This window comes from Centruroides sculpturatus, unplaced genomic scaffold (genome assembly GCF_000671375.1).
Source record: "Centruroides sculpturatus isolate CEXI.00-Female unplaced genomic scaffold, Cexi_2.0 scaffold3, whole genome shotgun sequence".
In the NCBI taxonomy this organism is placed as follows: Eukaryota; Metazoa; Arthropoda; class Arachnida; order Scorpiones; family Buthidae; genus Centruroides; species Centruroides sculpturatus.
The window spans coordinates 1,023,310-1,048,767 of record NW_019384366.1 but is presented as its reverse complement, the minus strand read 5'-3'; the positions used below and the strand labels follow the sequence as shown (position 1 = coordinate 1,048,767).

Below are 25,458 nucleotides of genomic sequence, written 5' to 3'. Positions count from 1 at the left end.
TTTCATTAAAGAGATAAAACACACGAGTGATATATAATATTTATTTCTTGAAAAACAAATGAATTTTTAATAATTTCTTTTTAGATAAATTTATAATTTATGTTTCATTGTCCACGTATTTCAACTGAAATTTTACTTCGTATATATCCTTTATATATATTAAATGTATAAATATTATATATGTGTGTGTGTGTGTGTTTTCCAGCCTGATATTTAAGTCACTTGAAAATTCTACACTTACGTGATTTTCTTATTGCGCTTGTACTTATTTTTGCTTTTAAAATGTAATATAATATTAAAAGAATGTATACATTACTTAAATATATACATAGTATGATGTATATATTTATTTTTTATTTTTTTATTTCTTAATTTAAGGAAAGAAAATCTTTATGTTAAAAATTATTTAAAGTACTTTCCTTAATTTATTTTTCTTTAATCAAAATTGAATTTCGTTTCCTACGAGAAATAATTTCTTTCGTTAAGATAAATAAAATGTATAATTTAGAAAAGAATAATATTTTACTTAACGGTTTAATGAAAAATGTATAAAACGTTGCATAATTATATAAGAAAGTAATATTTAATGATAACGTATGTATTCTTCATTACTTAGACTTTTATACAGGGATTATTTTCGGGGAAAAATTTTTACGAGTCACTTAGATTTTATAAATACGTGTGCCGGGCTGTGAACGGCTCAAGTATTTATAAAATCTAAGTGACTCGTACAGCATGGAATTCATATAAAACGGAATAATCAACAGTATTATAGGAGGGTCGACTGTACTCCCCTAAATAGCGATACTTCTTGTATGGATTTTTACCATAAATATTAAATACGGAAGTATGTATGTATGAAATACTAAATGTACTATTTTGAATTGCAAAAAGTATTTTTATCCCACATTATTATTATCAAAATCGCGTGAATTTCAAATTCTCTTGTGTATAGACTTTATTATTATATATAATTCTTATTCCAAGCATACCTTTTTCCGTAGATAATCACCATAGTAATGTGTGCAACATTTTCATCATCATGGAATTTTTTAGTCATATTTATACATATTTTCAATGTTATTATCAAAATATAATTCTTATTGTTTGAGATATCTCAATTTAGCGATATATTCGATTTAATGCCAATAAAAAATGGCGCTAACCGAAGTTTGACTGTAATTAGAAGAAAATACGGTTTTTTATTATTATTTTTTACTCATTATTCAATCCTTTGACGTATTCAAAATGTAATTTAACCAATAGAAATGATAAAATAAACAGGAAATTACTTTAAAAATGCCATTCCATACGGAATAAACGACAAAGAATATCTCGAATTTAAACACACAAAGCCTAATTTCCTCAATAAACGAGGGGAAAATGTGTCCTAAATTGGAAGTAATACAGTATTTTAAACATCTACATAGTTAAAATCTATTTTAAAATCTTAATGTATAGAAAAGAATAAAGAAAAATGATCAGAAAGGAGTATACAATCTCATACTTTCCGCATGTTTTTATGATTTATATTTATCGACTGTCAATTTTTGGTGTATTTTTCATCATAATGTCTTTATAGAGAATAAGTCTCAATACAATGAGTTGAATGGATAAAAAAAACTTTAGTAATACCTTTCTATGATCGCTTTAAGGATAGAAATATATTCTTATATTTTTCGTTTTGCAATATTCGACTGATCGGAAAAGAAGGATGCGTATATATAGTGGAAAATAGAGATGAAAATCGGATTGTAGTAAGAGGAAAGAATAGATAAGAAGATAAAAATATATATATAATAAAAGTAAATTTATAAGATGTTCTATGCTATAGAAAATTATATTCTTATTCTTATTATTTTTATCTGATTCTATTCAACAGAAAGCTTTATGCTTGTTTTCAAGTAACGCTTGTTTACTTTAAGAAGAAAGTTTTAAAAATGTATTAGAAAAACTTGTGCCTTGAATTAATTCTTAATTTACATAGTTTCGTTTACTTGATCTCTCGTTAATTTTAATAAATAATAAGATTTTATGCAAATATTTTATTAAGAACGTAATAAATATCTTTTCAACTGTAAAATAATAAATTGAGAGGTCAAATCCAAAAATTTCTGCTAATTAATCTATTTATTTATTAACGTTAATAAATATTTTAAGTTTAATAAATTTATAAATACCTTATCTATTCTATATAATTGTTTTAGATGTAATAAATCCTGGCGTTTTTAAATGCAAAATCAATAAATTACTTTGTATAAAGTTATCTTAATTTATTTTTGAATTCATTTTTATTTAATAAATTTTCTTCTTGTTGCCTTAATGTTCAATATATATTTAAAATTTATGCTTTGAACATTAGAATCTCCAGATAGTCCTCAAGACTTCAAAGTATTGGAAACATCAAGCCGAAGCGTTAAATTAACTTGGACAGCTCCATTCAGTGGAAATAGCCCTATAACTCACTACATTATCCAATATAAGGACGATACAGGTATGTAAGAGCAAATTAAAACACCGTAAGACATCAACAGGAAATAAATTGTTAATCTTTCCAACAAACAAAGTTAATTTACTCATTTTTATGTATAAGATGGAATAGGAAAACATATTTGCAAAGTAAATCATTTTAATTTATAATTAACAAATATATTTAAATATATTTTAGCGAATAAATTATATTCTTTTTGATTTTTGAATTAAGCAAATTGTTTTGAATTAATTATATATATTTTTTAATCAATATATCGATCCGTATCTTTAGACAGTTTGTATAAGAATTTAAATAAGGTTTCTAATAAGTAAATTTGATATTTTAGGCATGAACGTAATTATCATTAATATATAACGCATATTTTAAAGATATATTCATTGGGTATTCTTGCAACTTGAATAAATCTATCTCTCGATCGTGCGATCCTGCATACGTAAATATAAATCATTTTATCGAATAACAAGTTCCCAATTTGTGCCGTGTACGCTATTAAAGATATAATTTTGACAGTTATAGTGTAACTATAACGAATTACACTTTAATGACATCTATTACAAGTCCAGTTAACCTGCGTTTCGACCACGTAACTTTGTATTAGTAAAGGTAAGTCACGATATCCACTCGCTTTACAGAAAAATAACCCAAAATTAGTCCATGTTTACGTCGATTTCCCTTCCATATTCTTTTTAACACTATCAAAATTATATCTTTAATAATGTTTTAAAGATATTTATTCAGATATTCTATTGCAAATCTGTGAGTCTATTTCTCGATTACGTGATTACATCAATTAATATTATAGAAAATTTCTAACCTCACTTTTTCTCAATTAACTAATTAATTAATGCTTCTACTCCTTTGTTATATTATCAATGTTAATCTATTAATACGGCTTATTATACTGATTTAATAATTTGTGGATGAAATTAGAGATTGACTTAGTCTCTTGGTTCAACAGAATAAACTTTTATTTGCACTTATATACAATATTTACATTTATTTTGAACCTTTTCGCCTCTTATTAGTAAGTGTTTATCAGTTATATTTCTGAAATACAAAGATTTTTAATGATATAACTGATAAAAACACCTTCTGATGAGGGACGAAAAGGTCCGAAATACATGAAAATATTGTATACAGATGCAAATAAAAGTTACCAGCCGCATGTTAAATCAGTATAGTAAGTCCTATTAATTTTTTTTTTTTTCAATCAAATATATTTATTCATAATAAGGAGTCCTTGTTACTCATAATAAGTAAGTCCTATTAATAGATTATAGCGACAATAGACTATGTTTTTTCTTCATTTGTCTACATACCCTCTATTAAAAAATATAATTTGACAGCATTATAATAATACTTAACTTGAGGGATACGAACTCAATCCAAATGCATTTATCATACTGGAAACTTCTAAATATACAAGATAAAAGAAGTTATTCCTGTAATCTTACTTTATCTTAGGATTGTCTAAAGTTTCATTAAAGCATACACTGTACTGTACTGTACATCTGTTGTTTGAGAAAAGCATAAGTGCTTTTAATCTTTACATCGTCTATACTTAAGTACAGAGCTTAGATTAAGTAGAGAAAAGGAATAAAAATAAAGAAAAAAAATGGCCAAAAATATTTATTGTTAATTACTTTTCGGTAAAAACGTCAGAATTTTCTTCAGACGTCATTTATTTTACTCTTCTATCAATATATTTTTCGGAATTTTAACTTTTCGGCAGATAAATTTTTGTTAATTAATAATGAAAAATTAAACTTTTCTCAATTTAGATATAAATTTTCCTAGGAAGCATCTGCATAATTGATGGCTTTCACGCGCATATTTTCACGTGCTAGAAAATAAACACAAAGTTATCAATTATTGTAGCAGTTTAATCATTTATAACGTTGCCGAGACACAAAGTATGTATGTACTGATTATAGAATACAATTTAGAGAGGAGGAATGCAATTTAATAGTGATTACTACATTGGAATTTACCACATCAGGTGAATTCAATGGAAAACAATGGAAAGTTTACACTTAATTTGCTTCACTTATTTTTTTTCACTTCACTAATAAAGAATTATTAATAACAACAAAAACATAATATTAACTAAATTTATTCTTTAATCATTCTAAAATTTATTAAATAAAATAAGAAATAATAATAATTTAATTCGGACGTTACTCCTTGAATGATTTTTTTTCCTCCATTTTATCAATTCTTATCGATTTAATACTTAAAATTATATTTTTTATCGATGATATTTTATAAAAATGGAAAATATTCTATTTATTATCGATTTTCTATAATCATATTCCTCAAGTTCAGCCATAGGCAGAGTCAATGGGAAGATGAGGAAGTGTGTAGCCTGGATCGGAATCTGTATAATAATTATGTAATTTATGTAATTTCAAATGCATGAAGAAAGAAAAAAAAGAAATTTAATATAGAGAGAGCGTAACGTTAGAAGGTAAAAGAGTGACTCGAAAGGCCCTAGCTTCCAACGGCCATTACAGCCCTACTTATAGACGTTGAAAGCTAGGGACATCCAAACTATACGCTTCTAGAATGGAAAAAAAAAATAGAAGTAGTGAATAGAAAAAAGAATTTATATTTTCCTATGTAGCAGCCAACTGTCATCTATTGATTTTTAGTTTCGTCCTTCTTTATAGAGAGCGTAAAGTTCTTCTACTAGATTATTAATATAGTAGTACAATATCAGTAAAAGTGCATTAACATACAAACAGACTTACTGTGTTCTTTTATAATGTAGTAAAATTTATGTTAAAATATGCAAATTCTTATTAAAATATTCCAACTCTTTCAGAATGTCGAAAATCTTTTTTTTTTAAAGGTTTTATTTTCATTCTTTAAAATTTTAATTAACTTAACAATCGCATCATTTAGGAAAATGGCATGGAAAAATGCCAAATGTGACCGTTTCCGGGACCGAAAGTACTGCAACTGTTCAAGGTTTAAAACCGGCAAAGATCTATTATTTTCGAATGTTTGCCGAAAATAGACTTGGAAAAAGCGATACAAGTCGGATTATAGAAACTCGGACTCAAGAGGAGAGTGAGTAAACAATGGATTTATGCGAATATTTTTACATACATTTTCAAAATTCTATTCCTCTAAAATACGTTATGAAAAAATAATGCTTTAGTCATTAATATTTATTCTAAATCTAGAAGGAAAAAAAAAGTTTCTAAATCATAAATTTTTGAAGTTAAAAGCATAAAATTTTAGATCTTTTTTTCTTTTGTTTTTGTATATTCTTTAAGCACCGGGTGGTCCACCAGTCAAGGTCAAAGCCATTCCTACAAGTTCACAATCTATAAAAGTTACTTGGAAAGTATGTTTTCGCGCAATTTAGTATACACGCGTGTAAAAGTTTACAAGCATTATGGATGCAATTACAAGAGACATAGAACTAATTGAAGTTTATTTACAGCCTCCTTCACAGGAATTACAATACGGGACAATTAAAGGATATTACGTTGGTTATAAGATTCGAGGTTCTCCAGAGCCTTTTGTTTACAAAACTATGGATGTTGTTGAAGGTTTCAAAGAAGAGAGTCACTTAACTGGATTAAGACGTTTTACTAAATATTCTATAATAGTACAAGCTTACAACAATAAAGGAACTGGCCCACCGTCTGACGAAGAATACGTTCAAACTTTAGAAAATGGTAATTTTCTGCTGATTTTTATTAAGAAGTAATATTTTTAGTTCAAGAGTTTGCGTGTGGTGAATTTTTATAATGCTCTTAATATATTTATCAATAAATCAATATCAAAGTTTACATTTAAGGAATTTTTTTCCTATTGAGTTCTTAAATATATTAGTCATGTACTGATGAATATTTAAGATATTTTTATATGTTAATTTTATTTTTATTATTTAATAAACAAACGCTTGTTTATTCATTATATTTACAAAGCTCTTTAATTAAAAATTCTTAAAAAATTTTTATTATACTACATTTACAGTTACATTAGCATATTAAAATACACGATATGAGCTTGTATTAAAGAGAAATTTGGGAATTTCTCGTCTTAAATGCTGGTTAACTTAATTGTTTCTTATATTATTCACTTAGAATATGTTTTAATTATTGATTTTTTAAATGTATTTTATTAAAATAAATTTTTTTATTTGTATCCCTCCTATTTCAATGAATTAAACTGATAAATTATGCATTTAATAATATTTTAATGCTGCTTAATCTGTAAAGATTATATTAAATTGCTGGTAAAAAAATTAATTTAAAATTTATACTTTTAAGGAAAAAAAAACAATACAGATAAATCAGAATAATCCAAAATAAAAAATAAAATTAAATGATAACACTGAAAACACATAAATGATTAAATTATCAAAACTAATACATTGTAAAAATCTAAGAATAAAATTAAATTATTATAATTTGATTTAGTCAAAAGAAATTTTAAAGTCAAATTTTAAGGGGGAAAAAAGTAGAATTATTTTGAATCTATAATCTATAACTAGAATAATTTAGATTCTTATTTTACAAAAGATAAAATTGAAAATTTTTGGAACATCTGCTGCAATTTTTTTTTCTTTCTTATATTCATTCTTTTGAAGATGAGGGATAATAAGAAAGAAATTTCTTTTGACATTGGGAATTTTTTAGTTTTTAGTAGATTTTGAAATCAATTGCTTATGTTAGATAGAAGAAGAATATATACTTTCTCCTTCCTTATTTTTCTCTCATATTGTTTGGATCAAGTTCAAATTTGATAAAACTGTAAAAAATTATTATTAGTAACTGATATATTGTTATTTAGAAAATTTGAATTTTAAAGTAAAAATTATAAATTTAAATATGAAAAAATAAACCATTTCATTTCAAAATTATTTTAATTTAATGACTTTAAAAGAGAATTTTCCATTAAATTTATTATAACAAATTAATGAAGACTTTCAAATAAAAAGTAATAATAAAAATAAGTATAACTAATTATTAAAAGAAAATTTTAAAAGTTTGAATATAATATTTTATAAATATATCTTAATAAATCAAGTATAAATTAATGATTTTTCAATAAAACATTATTAATTTATTTTTATATTTATCAAGGGAATAATTATTGATTTATATAAGCGTGGATAATTAATTTTTAATTATTATTTTTACATTTTTTTATTTATAAAATGAATTTTTATTTTAATTAAATTACATTCCTTTTGAGTGATGTTGGAAAGAGAGATTTACAGGGTATCGACCGTGCTGCCATCTAACGTCGGAAAATAGAGTTAACGTAATTCTCTAGTCAAACTTTTATAGTTTAGTTCTTGAGACATAAGAAATCGCAATTTTAAAAAATAATAATACTTTAAAAGTTTAAAAACTGTTAATATTTAATAACTTTCTACCTGTTCCATAATAGATTTATCACATTGTCATGTATCAGTAATGTGTTTTTTTTTCTCATAAGTTCATAGTGATATATCTTAGTATTTGACTCGAATGAATTATAAATAACATAAAAATATATAATACAACGCTTTATAACGATAGTTTATTATAGTTTAAAGGTATAAAAAGTACAGGTTTTTGTGGTAGAGTTTCATTTGTAAAGATTACTGATGAACAATGATTTATCACATTTGATAAATGAACAATATTTATTAGGCGAATAAATAACGCTTACACTACAAATTATGAAAGATGGAAAGCGAGATAAGTGACATTCTAAACAATACAAAACAGACTTAGACATTGTTTATTTCTTCTGAATAAATTATATACTTTAATATATTTAAAAGCATTTAAGTAAATTAAGATTTATGCTTGAAGATATGTTGTGTTTTTCTGCTAATTTAATTAACTTTAAAATAAGTGTGTACATATATATATGCTTTTTTATATAAAGAAATAACTGAATAATCGGAAATCATTTACATTAATAAATTAAATTATATACTGTTATATATAATAATAATCTTGTACAATTATGCTGATGAGAATAAGGAGTAATGTACTATTGATGAGATTAATATATAATATTAATGCTCTCTGAAGGTTGGCAATTCCATAATACTTCATTATAAAGTTGTGTCAGTATTTCGAAACATTTATTATTAAATTACAGTTGTAATATTCATTTTAGTAAGGAATTCTTTCAATAAAAACCAATTTATAATGGGTTTACTCAATATAAAGATTTAAATGCATGAAGGAAATCTATTGAATATCGAAGCTTTGCCAATAAAAAGTTACATTTTTGAAATATTATAATAAAAAAAACTCTTTTATATATCAAAATTCCTTTTAAAATAGACCCTCCAACGACACCTTCATTAAAAGAAACCGATGCGTCATATTCCTCTATACAGTTATCATGGGACAAAAACATCGATGGAAATCCAGTTACAGGTAAATTAAATCTTTAAATAATTAATTAAAAATATAAATAAGTTTAACAAGAAGAAGAGAAAGTGATGATAATAATCGATAATTTAAGCCTGACGTTTTAAGATAAGAAGGAATTTAAAATAAACTACTGTAATATTTACTATGATAGATAGATAAAAACGTATCCAGGAAAAAAAACTTTTAATGATTTGTAACATCTGGAAAGCGATAAAAGAAGTAAAAAAGTTCAGAACGAAATTTAATGGCCAAAGCAACATTTGTGTCATCTCTTGTTTTATCCTCATTTTAATTGATAACAGTTAATGGTCCTAGCTGGGAATTAATTTTCAGCTCGAATGCAGTTCGTGACTATTTTTAGTATAAATCCTCCCTTTTTTTCTTAATTAATAAAAACACAGAAAAAAGAGAGAGTAGAAGAACATTCTTGAGATTACTCTCTGCGCTTTTCTAAATTAATATATATCCAATTAATCAAAATATATACGAAATGAATTTTTATACTTTAATTTTAATGATGTTTAACTTTTTAAAATATTTTCCGCTTTTATACATTAAACAAGAATGTTTCTATATTTTAATTAATTTTCTTAATTGAATAATGTTCATATATTTTAAAAATTTATGAAGTTCTGTATGAAAAAGCAAGTAAAAATAATTTAATAAAATAAATTTTTAGTTTATAAATTCTACAACAGATGTCTCTAGTTGCAATATATATATCCCCCTTTTCTTCCTGGTATCTTTTAAAATAATTTAATAAAAATTTAATTAAGCTTTTTAATTTACTTTTATATACAAAAATAATTAACAATTTAAAATTAATATTAAGTTATATATTTTAACGTTTAGGTTATTATCTTAGGCAGAGGCAAGAGAATAAAAATTGGGAAGAACTTCATGTTTCTGGTGAACATAATTCTTATACAGCGTTAAATTTAGAGTGTGGAAGCCGTTATCAATTCTCTTTGGTTGCATATAACTCTGCAGGAAAAGGTGAACCTAGCGATATATTAACTGCTAAAACTGAAGGAACTGGTAATTATTTTGCTCTTAATTTTCAAAAAATATACACTAAAAATGATTTAAATAGGGATTTTAATAGGAATTTTAATTTGATTGATATCATTTAATATCTGCTTAAAATAAACCTACATAAAATTAATATCTTATGCTTTTAAAAGTTTAAATTACATAATGTAGCATAAATGATTAAAAAATTTTAATTTTACATGTATAATTTGTTATATTATATTTTAAAATGTTAATATTGATTATATATAAAATATATATCAATTTATTAATGAATTATAATTTTTTTAAAAATATTAGAGATAAGTTGAAAATTCGACACCAGATGGAGCCACGTGCGTAAAGCTGCCTTCTGTTTACACCATTTTCTAAATTTTTTAATTAAATTTTATTTGACATTAAATCGATAAAAATATTTTTTGCATTAATTTAATAATTCAAGTTTCCTTTAAAAATATATAAAAAGTTAAGATCATTGAATAAACAAATATATTGATTTTTCAACAACGTTCTATAGCACAGTTATAATATTAATACTGTACAATATCTTATCAGCATCACTAATTGAGAGAATGTTTTGTATAAAATCTTTTATAAATCCATCGAATAAAGTATTTTGAAAGTAAAGCCTATAAGAGATAAACATCCCGAAGTTATTAAGTACCATTCTTTTCAGAAATAATCGAATTAATTTGCATGTTTTCCACATTAAAGAGGAAAATTGTGATCACGATGCAGAAATTCAGTAGAGAAATGACTTTTATTCGTCCAAGTAATTCTCTTTAGATAGATAACTTAATCGTCAGTTAAATAATAAAAATGATATTTCGCTTTATGTATTATAAAATATTAATAAATCCGCCTTCTCTTGTCATTAGCACGTTTATCTAATTTTTATAACTTAATTAAAAATTAATAGTAATTAGTAACCAAATGTTGCAGAAACGTTTCTCATAAAACTGTAATTAGTTGGCAAAAATTGTTTTTAAATGAATTTCTAATTAATTAATTAAAACTGGAGTTGAAAACAATTGATTTTAAACGTCGCGAATAAAAATTATTTGCAACTTCCATTACTTTTTCTTAAAAGAAAACGCATAAAAATAATAATTATCGTATAGTAAATTAATTATCCGACTTAATATATTTTTCTACACGTTAAATAATAATTTAGCCAATTAATAAAATTTTATTAAAAAATCATTAAATGATAATCATCTGATAATTCAATTTAATATTGTTAGTGATTGTGGTTAATTACATGAAAGTTCTAACTTCTGTTGTTGCAGATCTTTATTCAGAGCTATTGTAGAAACTATAAAAGTCATTCCTTTATAACCTCGAGACAATTTAAAAACACTAATCTTAATTCACTAGTGCTAATTGACCCTAATTTGGACGCTAATTATAGAGGTATCAATAGAAGAAGTAAGGGAAGAAAAGTTATGACGAAAATAACGAAACTTCTGCTTGTTTTAAGCAGTTCTTTTACCAATTAATCCTGTCTTTAATTAGAAAGAAGCATTCTCGTTAAAATCAACCTTTATTACTTTGTTAAATTGTTATTAATGAGTAAATTAAAGTCAATCTCTCTCACGTATATCTTAGTGGAAAAATACATATTTTATAATAATTTGTTGTTTAATTTATAATATTTAAGACGTAAATACTGTAAATTTTAATGAAAACTTAGTGAAAATGTTTAAAAATTTAGAATGAAGGTGTGAAATCTTCAACTTGTGCACTTATTAAAAACAAACTAAAAATCTGGATTTACATTAGAGAAGTTATTATGCAAGTTAAAATGTTTTCTAAATTATAGTAAAGGAACTTTAAGAGAACACATAGTCGTACACTTACTTTAATTGTCTATCAAAATGTTGGCATGGCATCATTTTCCAAGAATCCATCACCAATCTCTTTACACTTGTTTTATAAGATGTGGACATAAAATAGTAGTTTATGGGTGTCGCTACACATTAGCTATTGGTTTGTAGCACTACTAATGACTTTGTAAACGACAGACTACATTATTGATAAGAGTGTCGTTAACCTTACTCGACATAGGCATACATTATAGTCAAGATGGCTAATGAGATGTCTACAGCAAGGTTGGGATAATCAGGCTTGACAAGTGATTAGAATTGCATTACTCTATGTTGAAATCTTTACATTTTAGTTTAGAAAAGATACGCTTTATATCTATTTAATTACCTGTATATCACACTTACTTCTTGTTTCAGTTCTGTAAAGTTGTTTTAGTAATGATGATCATCTGTTTAAAAATTTAATAAAATTAATTAAATATCTTTGGTGTAGTTAATGTAATAATTGATTTTCGAGATTTTCTTTCTTACTTTTTTTCTTCTCAGTTCCTGTATCACCCGATATGGCGACAGCATTGACTTATAACTCGACTTCAGCAACTGTCCACATGAATAGTTGGCACGATGGCGGATGTCCATTGACAGGTTTTCTAATTCGATATAGACAGAAACACGAAACAATGTGGAGAGTGATTGCAGAAAACGTACCAGCTGAACAAAATCACGTAGATATAACTGGTTTAACTCCCAACACTTGGTACGATGTGTTAATAATTGCCGAAAACACAGCAGGATCGACCGACACCGAATATAGTTTTCTAACTTCTCCAATATTTGGTGAATATCTTTCATAATAATTAAATTTATGATAGCATTTTTTACTCATTTTTTCTAAGTTTAATTAATATTTAAGCAGCTTAAATCTTATATTCTTTGTAATCTAGTGGCTCTTTTCTACAGAGTCCATTACCCCGAAGACAGTCATCAATAAAGATACTATTCCATTTTACTTTGATATGACGATAATACTTCCAGTATCCGTCTCTCTTATCGTCATCATCATTGTCCTGATAGTAGTTTGCCTTGTCGTCAGGAAAAAGAACTCTTCTGAAAGTTCTCACTGCGGTAATAAAGCATTTCTACGTGATTATCATAGAATAATGTCATTTTATTAATACGAAAATATTCCTTATAACAAATACAAATCTACAAATATATATTTTTTAAGTATTTTTATAAACTGTTTCATATAATTACTTATAAAATATCCTTTAAAATGGGGTCAGGTTGAGCAGATATTAAAAATGTTTTATTAAATAAAGAAATATCGTGTATATCTGGGAATTTGGAGAGTAATTTTCGGGATATAAATATTAAGAAAAATGCTAAAATTCTACAATTTATCAATATTATAAGCTGTTAAACGTCTTCGAACTTTCACGGCTGTTACAGATGATAGAAACTATCGTCGTAACTTTTAATTATTAAGATTTATGTTAATAATAAATAAATAAANTCGGAAAAGAAGGATGCGTATATATAGTGGAAAATAGAGATGAAAATCGGATTGTAGTAAGAGGAAAGAATAGATAAGAAGATAAAAATATATATTATCCTTTTTTTTTAAAAACTGTTACCACATTTCTATCTTTTAATACGTTATCAAGAATTATACTTAATGTGTTGAACGATTTTTTTTCTAAGTAATTCTTCTTTTCTTATATTAAAAGGGGATTAAATCTATATTTTGCAAGAGATTTTATTTCGTTATCCCTTGCCAATTTTATGTATGTAATGTAACAAACAGGAAAATAAACGTTAATCCAAACGCAAATAAAAGATGTAATCCTATTTTAGTGTAAATGTTCTCATATCAATCATCATTTTTTTTTCTTTAAAACGATAAACTAAGATAATAAAACATAGATTAATGAAGACTTACAACTACAATCTGCCTTCATTGTATGCGTATGGAATAAAATAAATGAAAATTTATTTGTTGTAATTCTACTTTATTTTTTGCCTTTTTTTTGAGATTATAATTGTTACTTTTAATATATTTTAAACTTCGTTTTTAGATACGAATTATTAGAAACTATCGTGGCAACTGGCGTTACATCAGAAGTATTGATTCGTCAAGCTGACAGAAGAGATTCCGCTCTCTTTACATGCATTGCTACAAACTCATTTGGTCGAGATGATACCAACATTCAACTGATAATACAAGGTACAATATGGATTTAGTTTGATATTTACTATAATTATGTAGCCATTTTCAATGATTAAATTGTACGAATAGATTTCATTATTGTATAAACTTATAATCTGTANCTTGTTTCGTGATTTATAATGTATTGTTTTTTCCATATATTTATAATGTTTTACCTTAGCTTTATTTTTATAATATACTTTGTTTTCTTATTATTTTATACTGTATTGTTTTTAATTTGCATTCATTTTAATATTTTGGAGTTTGTTATAACCTGCAATAGTTGGATAAATAAATAAATTTAAATATATTTTTTATATTATTTTATTAAGATTAAATATTTAAGGAATGTTTTTACGGCATTCTGATTTTATATTTTATATAAATTTTTATTAAATTAGCTTTAATTGTGTTAAAGTACTGCTATAAAGAAGCACAATTATTTCGTCCCAGATAAGATCTTAATGTAAGTCTATAAAATAGTCATATACCTAAAAACATTGTATATTTTATCAATTAGAAAATACTAAAAGCAAATATAAATATGTAAGACGGCCATTTTGTAATTTCAACATTTAATTTCAATCAAACATAAGGCAAAAGTAGTGAAATTATAATGTTTAATTTTCAGACATTCCATTGATTTTAGCCGTGTAACTCCAAACCAGTTATTTTTAGTACCTAATAAATATTTTCCTCAGAATTTCACACGAAACAAGAGACAGGATTTAGTGTATACTCAATAGATCTTAACCCATTACAAGATCTAAACTGTTCTTTTCCGCTCCATTTCTTTTTCTTATTAGATGAAAACACATTTAGCAACGGCTTGAGGTGCAAACTATAGATATATATAGACTATATCTAAAACTTTCCCCATTTACAATAGTTAGAAACGAGTCATTTGTTAAATTTTACCCAATATAGTATGGCAGGTTTAGGTTATTTCATTATTTCTCTGTTAAACGTCTTCGAACTTTCACGGCTGTTACAGATGATAGAAACTATCGTCGTAACTTTTAATTATTAAGATTTATGTTAATAATAAATAAATAAATAAACAATTATGATGATGATAAATTTTAATCTAGAGTGTAAGTCGGATTCATATTTCTGCAATTATATAGAATAGTGGGCCATTCCATTTTGCTAGTTGAATGTGACTTACTTTCAGACTTTGTTAAGCTGTAAAATCTTCAGTAAATTATTCTGGATAATGAATTTAAGCGATTTTCAAATGAATGTCTTTAAATAATTGGAAGCATAATCTGTTCATTAGAATTTTGTCGTATTTGGTACGGTCCTAACGATCTTGTTCGTTCTTAATGGCCGACAAACATGTTTACAATGTCACTCGTTCTCGTGTAATGCAGTTTACCATTATACAATATGCTAAATAGGAAACATGGCACACGTTAAATCAGTCCACTAAATTTGTTTGATGTATGCTCAACATAAAAGAATATTACCCTTTTAAATATTACTTATTTTTAATATTTTGAACAGCTTCTCTTAAAAAATATTAACAATCTTTTCGAGTTATTTATTTATTCGCATTTAAATTATAACAATTTTTATTTAAAAAGTAAAAAGATAATCAGTAGTTTATGAATTTTATTTTTATCTTAAGTAATTACATTCAATTACTTATTATTTTTAATATCATAAACTCGTTACGTTGTAGTAATATCTTCACTTTATACTATATATATATATCGTGTGGACCATNAAATGAAATTTTCTCTCGAATTAATATATATATAAATCGACAAAGAAAGAACGACTAAATTCGTATTATTTTCGTATTGTGGTTTATAATTTTATTTCCATTGATCCGCAGATTACTTGGGAATTATGATAATTGATACGTTTAATAATGATTTAATTACAATTTACTTCCGAATATTAAGTAAAAAAGAAAAAAGTTTCACATAATTAATATTAAAATATCTAAATTCTATTTCCTTTTACAAAACTAAATGTAATATAATAATCATTAATCATTAACATCATTAATGCTCATTGCCATTTATAATTAAAAAATTAATATATTTTCCAACCTAACGATTTGCAAGTTCTGAGAAGAATTATATTATTATATAATTCTTAAGGCGCATTGCATTATCAACAGAATTAATAATTTTATTCAATATAAAAATATAATGGTCAGAAAATAAAATATTATCAAACTTTACAACGTAGTTTAATGACAAACTACTTGGAATTTGTAAAATCCTTCAATTGTTAACAGGATGTTACACTTGTCATTTATGTTTTTAAATTATTTTTATGATGTTTTGCTAATTCTAAGGTAAAATCTCTACTAACATTTTTTAGTGATAAATTTCTAAATATAAATTTTTTCTATATAGATATATATATATATTTTTAATCATATTTTTAATTTAATTTAAAATATATGCTCTTCACCTGAAATTAGTAGTGTCTTGCCCCTGTACATCATACTTTTCCTGTTATAATAAAGTCGTGCCAGTCATCTATCTAACTCCTTTCAGGAGAAAATATTTGAATTGAAATAACGTGATTTTTGGTTAGAATCAGATGTTATATATATTTAATAGGGGCTTTCTGTTCCTCTACTGTTTCCATATCTGGTCTTGTCATTCATGTATCTAACTTTGTTCTTGAGATTAGGGAAAGACAGACGGACGGACGACAGTGAGAATTTATAGGTCTACAATTATTACAAAATTGCAGCCCAATTAAAATATGACTCATTTTATTAAAAACAAATTTATATGTCAATAAATTGATTAATATATATACTTCTATCAAGAATTCAATGCATTATTTTCAGTTCTATGATATAAATTTTAGCAATTTTTCGTTTCTTTGACATGTTTAAACTTTTACATTTTCTCTATTGACTGTATTATAACTCGACTTCAGCAACTGTCCACATGAATAGTTGGCACGATGGCGGATGTCCATTGACAGGTTTTCTAATTCGATATAGACAGAAACACGAAACAATGTGGAGAGTGATTGCAGAAAACGTACCAGCTGAACAAAATCACGTAGATATAACTGGTTTAACTCCCAACACTTGGTACGATGTGTTAATAATTGCCGAAAACACAGCAGGATCGACCGACACCGAATATAGTTTTCTAACTTCTCCAATATTTGGTGAATATCTTTCATAATAATTAAATTTATGATAGCATTTTTTACTCATTTTTTCTAAGTTTAATTAATATTTAAGCAGCTTAAATCTTATATTCTTTGTAATCTAGTGGCTCTTTTCTACAGAGTCCATTACCCCGAAGACAGTCATCAATAAAGATACTATTCCATTTTACTTTGATATGACGATAATACTTCCAGTATCCGTCTCTCTTATCGTCATCATCATTGTCCTGATANTACATTATATACATATATATATTTTTAATTTCTATAAAGAATAAATAGAATTTATATTTTAGAATCGATTTATTGCATAATTTATGATATTTTTGAAGGAAATTTACGTCTGTCGATATAATAAATTTATAAATCTAGAAAGAAAAACGCAAATTTCTTATAAAAATATATTTTAAATCTTTTTTAATTACGATGTATTTTTAATGGAGGGACTTGATGCTGCACTCACTACATCTACAAGATAAACAACTGTAAGAAGCGCTTGTTTCGTGATTTATAATGTATTGTTTTTTCCATATATTTATAATGTTTTACCTTAGCTTTATTTTTATAATATACTTTGTTTTCTTATTATTTTATACTGTATTGTTTTTAATTTGCATTCATTTTAATATTTTGGAGTTTGTTATAACCTGCAATAGTTGGATAAATAAATAAATTTAAATATATTTTTTATATTATTTTATTAAGATTAAATATTTAAGGAATGTTTTTACGGCATTCTGATTTTATATTTTATATAAATTTTTATTAAATTAGCTTTAATTGTGTTAAAGTACTGCTATAAAGAAGCACAATTATTTCGTCCCAGATAAGATCTTAATGTAAGTCTATAAAATAGTCATATACCTAAAAACATTGTATATTTTATCAATTAGAAAATACTAAAAGCAAATATAAATATGTAAGACGGCCATTTTGTAATTTCAACATTTAATTTCAATCAAACATAAGGCAAAAGTAGTGAAATTATAATGTTTAATTTTCAGACATTCCATTGATTTTAGCCGTGTAACTCCAAACCAGTTATTTTTAGTACCTAATAAATATTTTCCTCAGAATTTCACACGAAACAAGAGACAGGATTTAGTGTATACTCAATAGATCTTAACCCATTACAAGATCTAAACTGTTCTTTTCCGCTCCATTTCTTTTTCTTATTAGATGAAAACACATTTAGCAACGGCTTGAGGTGCAAACTATAGATATATATAGACTATATCTAAAACTTTCCCCATTTACAATAGTTAGAAACGAGTCATTTGTTAAATTTTACCCAATATAGTATGGCAGGTTTAGGTTATTTCATTATTTCTTCCGTGTTTAAAAGGTCATACAATATTTTAAGTTATAATGAATTAATCTATTCTAAGAACTAATATTGAAAGAAATTATTTATATATTTTTAACATCTGTTTGATATACTGTATCGAATTTTCTATTAAAGCAACGTTGCAGACTAGATATAATTTTCTATAATTTTAAGAATATTTATCTTTCATAAGCTATTATAGGCAAGTCATACATAGAAATAATTACGTTTGCACAAGCGATAAGTTGCGTTTACTGCATAAAAATAAAAAAGTATATTAATTTATATATGATTACTGTAAAACCTGTGTAAACTGGAATCACACAGTACTAAATATATTTCTCGTTTAGGCAGGTTTCCGTTTTATTCAGGTTCCGTTTTGGACAGGTTTCAATGTATTTGTTTTGGATAAAAATTGGTTTTATTTAAAGAGCTGTATTATTCTGAATTTGTTCATTATTGGACTGAATTTGAAAAATTGTAGATCTATAAATTCCCACTGTCGTCCGTCCGCTTGTCTGTCCGTTCTTAATCTCGAAAACAATATTAGATACATGAAATACGAGCAAAGTTATGTAAAGGGTATGAGCAGGAGACCAGGGTTAACTGCATACAAGCTTCCGATCTGAAACGGAAGTCACGTGATTTCAATTCAAAAATTTTTCCCAGAACAGAGTTACATAGATGACCAGCGTGACTCTGTTCTTACCAGGAAAAGTATGATGTACGGGGGCAAGACACGACTGATTTTGTATCGAGAATATTATAAATTAAATTAATTAAAAAATATGATTAAAAATGACATCCCAGCATTGTGACGATGTCACAATAAATTTTTGCTCGTTATAATCTGTTCTTAATTATAGTTTTGTGTTAATGATTATTATATAAAGAATAAGTTTTATAACGTATATTATTTATGTAATTAATTTTAAAATAATTAATATTTCGTTATTATGTTAAAATATTATGATAAAAATGATATTTTTATTTTATATTATTTTAATTATAAAAAGGGTATACAAGGTAGTCTACCAAAACGACTTTAAATTAATAAAATCTTAAAAATACTTCCTAAAAATTTTTCAGTTTCTTTTTATAAATTAATTCGATATATTATACAGCAAATTTTTAAATTCGAGAGTTTATTTAATATTTAATTATAAGTATAGTTGTTTGTTTCTATATTTTACATAAAGTGTATAAGTAATTTAGAAATATAAATACTTTATATAAGTAATTTATATTAATTCTGATTTATATGGTTAAAAATTTTCATTCAGATCTCATAAATAAATATTTAAAATCATTACAGTATTATTTATTTAAAAAAAAAAAAAAACATATTTCAATTACATTTTAGTAATTATATAATCATACAATTGTTTAAAATTATAGGGGAGATCGGGGCAACTTCGGCATGCGGGGCAAGTTTGTCAAGTGCTTTTTTTAAAAAACAAATTAAAAAAAAACTTTGATTAGAGGTTAGGCAGTTGAGTTTCATTGGTGGCTTGTTGAGTGTAGTGTTTTTATTGTTCTCCAACAAGCGTAGTTGAATTATTAAGCAAATTTTCATTTTCGTTGAATTCCATATAATATTTTTTTTCCATTTATATTGAATTGGCAGGTTTTGTTATAATTCCATGATAACGAAAGTTACTTTTCCTGTTAGAAGGATGTAACTTCAACTTATTCACGTGGCCAGATCGTGGCTTGGCATTCTGTTCTCAGGGTTGTACTTAATGTTTCGAAATCATGACTAGCGGGGTAAGATCGGCAACATAAAGCCACATTAGAAGCAAAGGATAAAAATCAAACAGATGATAAATGAAAACATGTTTGCATTTGTTATTCATGTATATATGTCTTTGAACTTGCATTTCGTTGTAATAATATTAAATGGGTGTTGGATTTGTATTTCTTTGTTTTAATAGTGAATTCCAACTTATACATTGTTAATAACATAATTTTATATACGTGCCTATCTTGCCCCATTACTGTTGCCCCTATACCAGGGGCAACTTTAATAAAAATAATTAAAATAATTACAACTTTACAAAAAGAGAGAAGTTGCCGATCTTGCCCCTATACCCGGGGCAACTTCGTCAATTTCTCTCTTCTTGTAAAGTTGTAATTATTTTAATTATTTTTATGTCCAAACTGATTTTAACCAGATGTATAGTAAGGTAACATTCCAATAGACAATATGCAAAAGGTTTTTTTCAGTTTACAGCAGTATTTATTACACAAAATTTAAGTAAAGCTTAACATGCCGATCTTGCCCCGATCTCCCCTATATATACATAATATTAATTACATTACACACACATAAAGGTAATGTAATTAATATTATGTATATATATAGTGTATATATAATGCAGTTTCTGAAAATGACAGGAGATTGTAGAATGTCTCGTTTAATTACAAAATAAACATGTACCGTGGATAAAAACATAGATACAATAATAATAGATAATTCATATAAATGTTTAAAATAAAGCAGATTATCTTATATATTTTATATACAGTACAAAAGAAAATACAGTAATTATGTTTAAGAGACTATATCTATAATACACTCTACATTAAATATATATATATGATCAGTACTGCTACAGTTATTCGCAAAAATGGATAAATACGATTAGTATTATCGTAATTGGATAACATTTGTTTAATGTATATGATGATCGATTACTAAATATTTATTTATTATATAAAATCGAGGGAGGTATTGGCGGACTTTTGAGTAGAGCTTGATGTTGTGTATTGGAAAATTGGAAGGCTGTAAATAGATGAGAATGATTAATTCAGGGAAGTGGATATTTTTTAATAGACTACCCTTAGACTTAATTACTCATTAGTAATTAGCAATTAATAACATCTTTATTACTAACTGCTGGGATAGAACCAAATCCCAAATCAGGTCTCTTACCCCGTTCTCCGCAACAAGTGAGTCAAACGGTCTTGCAAAGAAGGGGCGTGGTAGACCACACTAAAATCGATTTATGAACTAATACAGGACAAATTTTCACAATTGCATTTTGAAATACAAGAAATTAAAACAGAAGTTAATTTACTGAAAGGAGAAAATAATTTTTTTCATGGGAAGTTGATAAAATTATCTCAAAAAGTAGAAGAAATGGAAGTAATATCTAAGAACAACTGCCAAATAAAAGGAATGATAGAATTCGAAAAATAAAAGGAACATTATAATTATTAATTTTCTGTTTAATTCACATGATTATGCTAAAGAAATTAACCAGTATATGAAAAAGATTTGGGAATATCTAACAGTTGTATAGAAAGTGTTGTTAGACTAACTAATGATAAAAGTACGCCAATAGTAAAAATTTCATTGATATGAGAGAAACTTGATTTAGAGAGTTTTAGAGAAAGGGAGATAAGGTCAGTAAAAAGGAGAGGAAAAAATAATATTCACCACAGATCTATGTAAAAGATCAAGAATAAAGAGATAAAAATTTTTACCAACAATCAAAGAGGAAAAACTTAATGGGAATAAAATAATCATAAGAGACGATTACTACATTAAGGATAAACAAAAATACTCATACGATATCAACCTGGAGAAAGTGTTTCAATTGAGTGGTGTTTAAATAGGATACGATTATCAATTCGAAGTGGTAGATAAATAGAAGGATAGAAGTATTAGTCATATTATTGTTACAATCATGAAAATAAGATTTAAAGAATATATTTATACTACGTTCATTCCTTATGATAACAACTATTGAATGTTTTGTTTGACAAGTAATCTATAATAAATTCCATGATTTTATAGTGTATAATAGATCAAAGCTCTCAGGAGATATAAAATGTTTTTGAAATTATTTGTGTCGAGATATCTAGGAGAGCTGTAATACGAGTAATTTTGTGAGATATAATATAATAACAATATATTCTGATATTAAGGGTTTTGTGCTTGTGTATTTGCTCTTATATATATCTATGCTATAAGATTATATAAAGAGAAGACAGCAACTTATAATATAGTTTAAAAAATTTCTCAATTTCCTGTCATAGACGAAAGCTGTGATTGGTAAGATTAATACACAGGTTAAGAGCAACGATGATAAGTTTATGCAATAATTTTCCATATAGTTATAAATTGTATTTATTAATAATGATTTCTGTAATCTGTCTAAAAGATTTTTATAGTTGAGTATTATGATAGACGAAGTTATATATTTAAGTCTCTACACTGAAAAATGTCAATGGTTTTTGGCAAGATGTAGATTATATTGGAATTAATGTATTATATTACAAACCAACTATGGTTGGATACCCTTTTAAANAATCTGTCTAAAAGATTTTTATAGTTGAGTATTATGATAGACGAAGTTATATATTTAAGTCTCTACACTGAAAAATGTCAATGGTTTTTGGCAAGATGTAGATTATATTGGAATTAATGTATTATATTACAAACCAACTATGGTTGGATACCCTTTTAAACCCCCTTTGTAACAGGTTTACACCTAGTACAATAAACTTTACTTACTTATTCGTATATAAAATCGAACTGAAAGTTATTATAAAACTACAGTTAAATAGAACTATCATTTTAAAATCGTTTTTATAATCGATATCGTTTGTACTGTATAAATTCCGAGATGCATGATAGATTTATTGCAGTAGTAGCCTTTAGAAAGTATATTTTAGACTTATTCAGATATTAATAAGAGAAAAATATGCAACAAATCATTTTCCAAAAGGAAAAACAGGTTACAATTTCGTATATATGCTTATTAATAATTGCTAAATACTAATAAAAGGAAAAGGTTACTTTGTATTTATTTATTTACATTAAATATTTATTCCTGAATCATCTACTATTTAAAAAATTTCAACAATTTAAATTATTCGATTTTATTAAGATAAAGCATTAAAACCTTAGACGATTCTTTTAATATAAACAAGCATTTATTTAAAGTTGTTTTAAACAATTTATTAATTAAAATATTTAAAAATATATATATTCTTCAAAGAATTCAAAATAATTTACGAATCATCTCTCAGAAGAATAATTATTAATAAATAAATAAATATTAACTGAATCAGCACTTAAAATAATTTAAATTTAATAGTTTTAATAGTTTATTATACTCGAAATTTAATAGTGAATGCGTATCTTAAAACATTTATTTCAGTAACAATCATTACAAAGAAAATTCAAGTTAACAAACGAGAAGGAAAAGATACAACTGTATTCAAATAATTGGATATATAAATTCGATAATTCTGTCTCCAATAACATAATTCTAGTATTTTATCTTATATATATTTTACAAAATACTTTCAATTAAAATATTTAAAGATGTTGACTTTACATTGATGATTTGCTATCAGATTTGCAGAGACTTCTGCATTCATAAAGTATGACTATTATCATTATTTAATGATCTATAGAATACAAGAGAAATTTATACAAATATTACGAAGAAATTAATACAAAATTAAGAAAATTATTGGGTAAACTAAAATTAATACTGTACTAATAATAAGATGCAGAATTACAAAATTATAAAATGTTGAATAAATTTTAAGAGGTATTGATGCGTTTTATGGGATTTGAAACTTTATTATATGATATTTATATTTTATTAGAATTTTTCTAAAATTATTAACCATTTTAAAATTAATTTTAAATAAATAAACATAGGCCTATATGTATTTATATATATGTGTGTGTATGTAGATGTGAGTGTGTTTATTTTATTATTAACTTTAAAGAGATTTTGAATAATTTAGAAAAATTATTATTCAACATTCAAAACTCAGACAATAAATTGTTTATTTACCCAATAATTATTTCTTACGAATCAAGTCAGTTCCGGTAAATGTAGTCATAAATATGGAAGAGTCAGCAAGATACCGGAATTATTATCTTTATATTTTCTATTGAATTATATTTGTAGAAGCTGAAGATATGGAAAATAGCACTAAGGAAAAAGTACTATATCAATTTTATACATTTACAATAATTATTATAATTCTAAAATAATAAATATTTCAGAAAGAATGAAATTTTCGTTTAATTTCTGTAATATTAGTTTTGTACAGATTATTATAATAAAAAGTACAGTATTTAGATTTATTATTTTGTTTTAATTTACTAGAAAAGTTGAACAAGATAACGCGATTAATTTTTCAAAAATTTTAATGAATATTTTAAAGTTAAAGATATTTGAATAATAATTAAATATTTAGAACATTTAAAAAAAATCTCTGTTACGTTCTAGAAGATATACATTTTAGATCATAATTGAATCGATATAAAACGTCAAGATATCATACAATAGACGATAAGTTTTAATCCCAAATAACTATTAAAGTAACAACCGTAATATTATCTGCCATTCACATATAAGTTCATAGAGGCTAGTAGATTCATTCAGCACGACTGTAAGTCGCTCCACACTTTCCATGTCTCTAACTTAAGTGTCTGATCACCGGATCTCAACTTTTCTTCTCCTCTTCTGACCATCAATCGATAATCACTGAATGCACAGTCAGACCATCTGCAGATGCTTCCCGGCACTGCCTATTATGTCCTCTTCCATTCTTTGCCATCTGCATCCGACTGAATTCAGGCATCATCATTTAGTCCTTTATTGTCGTACTGAAGTACTTCTTGCAAGGCTAATGCCAACCCCCTTTACACGAATTGTTTGCTATAAATTTTTCTCTCAGTTAGTTTCATCCGCTAATGAAAAGCATTTCAAACACGAAACGTGACTATAATTTCTTCTAATTCTTTTCATCGTACTGCCTGTCAGCCTGCTCGAATGTATTATTATAAAAAAATATCATTTTTTAAAAAAAGTTTTCAATTTTCCTACCGAAATAATTTCTGAAGTTTCTGTAATTATATTAATTAATCTATACCATTGGAGAGATATAGGAGATCGATTTTGAGATATTCTTCTAATTATTTTGTTCATTTTGCAATTATTTTTAATGCATATTATAAATAATCTGTCAAATTTTATCATTTC

General features: G+C 25.3%; 1 protein-coding gene across 1 annotated transcript in view; it reads left to right on the top strand.

The window, feature by feature from the left end:
* Nucleotides 1–25,458, top strand: part of LOC111642560 (Down syndrome cell adhesion molecule-like protein 1 homolog) — a 106,037-nt gene that overhangs the window by 71,786 nt on the left and 8,793 nt on the right. Inside the window, exons 18-25 of the mRNA XM_023388919.1 lie at nucleotides 2,363–2,494; nucleotides 5,399–5,566; nucleotides 5,776–5,846; nucleotides 5,946–6,183; nucleotides 8,800–8,895; nucleotides 9,745–9,930; nucleotides 12,297–12,587; nucleotides 12,711–12,875. Of these exons, the coding sequence (XP_023244687.1) occupies nucleotides 2,363–2,494; nucleotides 5,399–5,566; nucleotides 5,776–5,846; nucleotides 5,946–6,183; nucleotides 8,800–8,895; nucleotides 9,745–9,930; nucleotides 12,297–12,587; nucleotides 12,711–12,875 (1,347 nt within the window). The remainder of the gene's footprint in view (nucleotides 1–2,362; nucleotides 2,495–5,398; nucleotides 5,567–5,775; nucleotides 5,847–5,945; nucleotides 6,184–8,799; nucleotides 8,896–9,744; nucleotides 9,931–12,296; nucleotides 12,588–12,710; nucleotides 12,876–25,458) is intronic.